General features: G+C 50.3%; 1 protein-coding gene across 1 annotated transcript in view; it reads left to right on the top strand.

The window, feature by feature from the left end:
* The window catches only part of shkbp1 (SH3KBP1 binding protein 1), a gene marked incomplete in the record, with an annotated part of 12,807 nt that overhangs the window by 6,927 nt on the left and 513 nt on the right, over nt 1-5,367 (top strand). Inside the window, 16 exon segments of the mRNA XM_062419560.1 lie at nt 132-248; nt 285-290; nt 344-508; nt 1,057-1,088; nt 1,090-1,213; nt 1,984-1,994; nt 1,996-2,034; nt 2,036-2,082; nt 2,594-2,651; nt 2,653-2,779; nt 2,937-2,944; nt 2,946-3,040; nt 3,498-3,528; nt 3,530-3,952; nt 3,954-4,019; nt 4,021-5,367. The exon segment at nt 4,021-5,367 is cut by the window's right edge and continues 513 nt beyond it. Of these exon segments, the coding sequence (XP_062275544.1) occupies nt 132-248; nt 285-290; nt 344-508; nt 1,057-1,088; nt 1,090-1,213; nt 1,984-1,994; nt 1,996-2,034; nt 2,036-2,082; nt 2,594-2,651; nt 2,653-2,779; nt 2,937-2,944; nt 2,946-3,040; nt 3,498-3,528; nt 3,530-3,952; nt 3,954-4,019; nt 4,021-4,257 (1,586 nt within the window).

Raw genomic sequence — 5,367 nt, 5'->3', positions numbered from 1 at the left:
TGTGTGTGTGTATATATATAATATATATATGTGTGTGTGTGTGTGTATATATGTGTGTGTATATATATATATATATGTGTGTTTGTGTGTGTGTGTGTGTGTGTATATGTAATTGTGTGTGTGTGTATCAGACGTGCAGAAGTTCCCTCTGAGGATGAAGGATAACGACCTGCTGGTGACGGAGCTGTACAGAGACCCGACTGAAGACGCCATCACTGCTCTCAGCGTCTACCTCACTCCTAAAACCAGTACGTTAAACTGGAAGTCACTGTCCACCCACACAGGTACCAGTTTAAATGTCTCCTCCTAACCCCGTGCTGCCGGTCATGTGATCAGGTGACAGCGGGGAACTGGATCGAGATCGCGTACGGGACGAGCTCGGGGACGGTCCGAGTCATCGTGCAGCACCCGGAGACGGTCGGGTCGGGTCCACAGCTGTTCCAGACCTTCTCCGTCCACAGAAGCCCCGTCACCAAGATCATGCTGTCTGAGAAACACCTGATCTCAGGTCAGCGAGGGGTCATACCCACAATGCACTGCTCTACAGTCATATATAATATATTAAATAATAACTGTGTGTCTGTGTGTGTGTTTGTGTTTGTCTGTCTGTTACTGTGTGTGTGTGTGTGTGTCTGTGTGTGTGTGTGTGTCTGTGTCTGTCACTGTGTGTGTGTGTGTGTGTGTGTGTGTCTGTTACTGTGTGTGTGTGTCTGTGTGTGTGTATGTGTCTGTCACTGTGTGTGTGTGTGTGTGTGTCTGTGTCTGTCACTGTGTGTGTGTGTGTGTCTGTCACTGTGTGTGTGTGTGTGTGTGTGTGTGTGTGTGTTTGTGTGTGTGTGTGTTTGTCACTGTGTCTGTTACTGTGTGTGTGTGTGTGTGTGTGTGTGTCTCTGTCACTGTGTGTGTGTGTGTCTGTGTCTGTCACTGTGTGTGTGTGTGTGTGTGTGTGTATGTGTCTGTCAATGTGTGTGTGTGTGTGCGTGTGTGTATGTGTGTCTGTTACTGTGTGTGTGTGTGTGTGTGTGTGTGTGTGTGTGTGTGTGTGTGTGTTTTCAGTCTGCGCTGACAACAACCACGTGCGGACTTGGAACGGTGACCCGTTTCAGAGGGATGATTTCCACTCAGCCGGGCTCCACACCGCTCACCTCCTTCAAGATCCTCAGTCTGGACGACGTGGACGGACACGGAGGCTGCAGCGCCGGGACGGAGATCGGTAACACACACACACACACACACACAGTAACAGACAGACACACACACACAGTAACAGACAGACACATACACACACACACACACACACACACACACAGTAACAGACAGACACACACACACACACACACACACACACACACACACACACACAGTAACAGACAGACGCATACACACACACACACACACACACACACACAGTAACAGACAGACAGACACACACACACACACAGTAACACACACACACACACAAACACACACACACAGTAACAGACAGACACACACACACACACACAGTAACAGACAGACACACACACACACACACACACACACACACAGTAACAGACAGACACACACACACACACACACACAGTAACAGACAGACAGACACACACACACACACACACACACACACACACAGTAACAGACAGACACACACACACACACACACACACAGTAACACAGTAACAGACAGACCACACACACACACACACACAGTAACAGACAGGACACACACACACACACACACACACACACACACACAAACACACACACAGTAACAGACAGACACACACACACACACACACACACACAGTAACAGACAGACACACACACACACACACACAGTAACAGACAGACACACACACACACAGATGAAATGAATAATAATCGATCATGCTCTGAGTGTTAACTGTGTGTGTATGTCTGTTACTGTGTGTGTGTGTGTGTGTGTGTGTCTGTCTGTCTCTTACTGTGTGTGTGTGTGTGCTTCAGGGCCGTACGGAAGAGAGAGACGACCAGCAGGTTTTCATCCAGAGAGTCGTACCCGGACACCGACAAACTCTACGTCAGGCTCTCGTCCAATGGGAAGAGGTGAGAGAGTCATGTGATTTAGTATTTTATTTGATTAATCGATTAGTTGTTTGGTCCATTAAACAACTCTTTATAATCTAATAATATAATAATAATATATATTTTAATAATCGACTGGACTGGCAGGATAAATGTGTGTGTGGAAAGTGAAGAATCAGCATTTTACCAGCACATCAGACTGGTTATACTGGGCAGCTTCAGTGAAATGCCCCTCAATAATGTTAAAAAATAAAAAAAGATAAAAAGATGTCGTCCTTAAATGTCTCGTTTTATTACAGAGGACGAAAAAAAACTGAAAATTATTCACATTTAAGAAGCTGGAAAAAGAGAAAATTGTCTTTTTCAGTGTCTGAGAGAAGTTCTGTGTAAGGGCAGACGCTACTGAGCATGTGCAGGAACACTTACAGGTGTGTGTGTGTGTGTGTGTATGTGTGTGTGTGTGTGTGTGTGTGTGTGTGTGTGTGTGTGTGTGTGTGTGTGTGTGTGTGTGTGTGTGGTGTGTGTGTCTCAGGGTGTGTGAGGTGCGCTCGGTAGACACCACCTCCATCACAGCCTTCATGGTGCACGATGTGCGAGGGCTCGAGTCGCATCGGCTCTCGGCCGCGGCGCTACCTGTTCAGTGGCCATGGCAACGGCAGCATCCAGATGTGGGACCTGACGACCGCCATGGAGATCGCCGGCAAGGTGGACATCAGAGGTCAGACGCTTCAAAACACTCACAACTTTATCGTTCACTGACACACAGGACGGGTTTTAAATCGGAGTAGTTGTAATGTTGTGGTGCGAGCTCTGTGATTTGGTCGGTTCTCCTGTGACTGACTGACTGATGTGGGCTGTGATTGGTTGTCTCCCAGCGCTGGGCGGGGCCAACAGAAGAGGAGCTGCTGGAGCTGTTGGACCAGTGTGACCTCGCTCTGACCCGAACACCTGACAGCACACCGAGGGCCTCCACCTGCAGGTACACACACACACACACACACACACACACACACACACACACACACACACACACACACACACACACACACACACACAACACACCCACACACACACACACACACAGAGCCTCCACCTGCAGGTACACACACACACACACACAGAGAGCCTCCACCTGCAGGTACACACACACACACACACACACACACACACACACACACACACACCACACACACACACAAAGCCTCCACCTGCAGGTACACACACACACACACACACACACACACACAAAGCCTCCACCTGCAGGTACACACACACACACACACACACACACACACACACACACACACACACACACACTCACACTCACACACACACACACACACTCACACAGAGAGCCTCCAGCTGCAGGTACACACACACACACCTGATGTTTCCGTGACGACATGTGATGTGATCATGTGACTTCCTGTCTGCAGTCTGGTGTCTCAGCTGAGCGACGGCGTTCGGGGCGGAGCGTCTCCACTCAGCAGGACGAGGAGGCGGAGCTTCAGGTTCGTCCGCTTCTCTGTGTGGGCAGCCTCCCTCGCCAGGCCCCGCCCCCCCCTCCCCTTCGCCAAAACCTGTCCGAGACGCCGGCCTGTCAGCTGGACCCGGCCTGCAGCCCCTCACCATCCCCGGCCCCGCCTACGCCCACAGCTCTAACTCCACCCCCAGCCCCCGCCCCCCCCGCCACCAGGAGCCGTGGGGGTCTGTGCGCAGGGGCAGCTTCGTGGAGCGCTGCCAGGAGCTCGCTAAGGGCTCGGAGGCGGCGGCGAGCTCCGGTTTCGTGGTCCCGGCGGGGTCGGAGGGCGTGAGGCGGAGCTTAGCGGTGTGCAGCGAGTTAGAGGCCAGATTCGGCATGCGGACCCCCACCACCTTCTCTGTGTCGCCGGGGCGCTCGCCACCCCCCCGGTACGCCTTCATCACTGTCGTCCTCGCCGCTGTCGGGGTCTTCGTCGCTCCGGTAGGACGGCGCCCACGTCTCCGACCAGCCCCGCCCCCCCTCCCCCACCCGCTCTGAGCCCCACCCGCTCTCAGACGGCGGCCTCTCCTCGCCGCAGCCCCGCCGTGCCTCCTGCTGACGTCCCAGCGCCTCCTGAGAGCCCGGCGTGTCCCGACAGCCCCGCCGCCGCCACCGCCACCGCCGCCGCCCCCCCCACCAGCCCCAAACCACATTTAAACGAGACCAGCTTCTGATTGGCTGACGGGACTGAGCGCGTGCAGAGAGCAGCGCCTGTTTGGATTTCTGTCGTCACGTGAAACGCCTTAAAAACTGCCCTGAATGAACAGCCAATCGGCCGTCTCGCAGAGCTCCGTTGCTATGGATACCACAAGCTTCCAGTGGATGACATCACTACTAACACACGACGACGTCCGGCGACTCACCGATCAGTTTTATTTAAGCTGCATTAATCAATATATTTATATCATCAATTAATCAAATGTGAAAGGGCTCGTTAAGCCACGCCCCCTCCTTAGTTACCGTTGCTAACCAGACTTCCTGTTGTCTCTTCAATCAGCTGATCGGTTCTGTCAATCACAGAGGTGAAGAAAAGACTTTGGGAATCACTGATCCACATTTTCTGGACCAAACAACTGATCGATTAATCAATAAAATAATTGATTAATCAGTAACGACATTAATCGTTAGTTATGACTTTTTATTGACCTGCTGATGCTCGTTATGGTTGCTAAGCGACGGTTGGATTTAGCAGATAATTAACAGTCGCTAACTCTTTTAGCTCCTGGTTATGATAAAAGTTTATTTTTATAATTTTTAAAATTCACTGTGATGAAGAAACATCGTCTAAAGTCTGTTTTTAAAGCTGCCAAACGAGCGTCGGTTGTCCGACTGATCAAACGATCAATCGATCAATAATTAAACCGAAACGTGAAGCAGTAGAAAAGAGGAAGAGAGACGTCACATGATCTGATATACTTCCTGTCGTCCGTCTTCACTTCCTGTAAGTGCAGCATCTGTAACACTGATCAATAACTGATCAACTGTTCAGTTATTGATCTGTCTGATACTGATCGATCAGTCCCTGTCTCATTGAACAGTTATTGATCAGTACCGTCTCATTGAACAGTTATTGATCAGTCGCTGTCTCATTGATCAGTTATTGATCAGTCGCTGTCTCAGTGATCAGTTATTGAACAGTAATTGATCAGTTGCTGTCTCAGTGAACAGTTATTGACAGTTACAGTCTGTCTCATTGATCAGTTATTGATCAGTCGCTGTCTTATTGAACAGACTGTTATTGATCAGTTATTGAAGTTATTTATCATTGGTGTCATTGAACAGTT

The sequence above is a fragment of the Scomber scombrus genome, chromosome 5 (assembly GCF_963691925.1).
Source record: "Scomber scombrus chromosome 5, fScoSco1.1, whole genome shotgun sequence".
NCBI lineage: Eukaryota > Metazoa > Chordata > Actinopteri > Scombriformes > Scombridae > Scomber > Scomber scombrus.
Note: the sequence above shows the minus strand (reverse complement) of the source record. Positions and strands in the feature narration are given on the sequence as shown.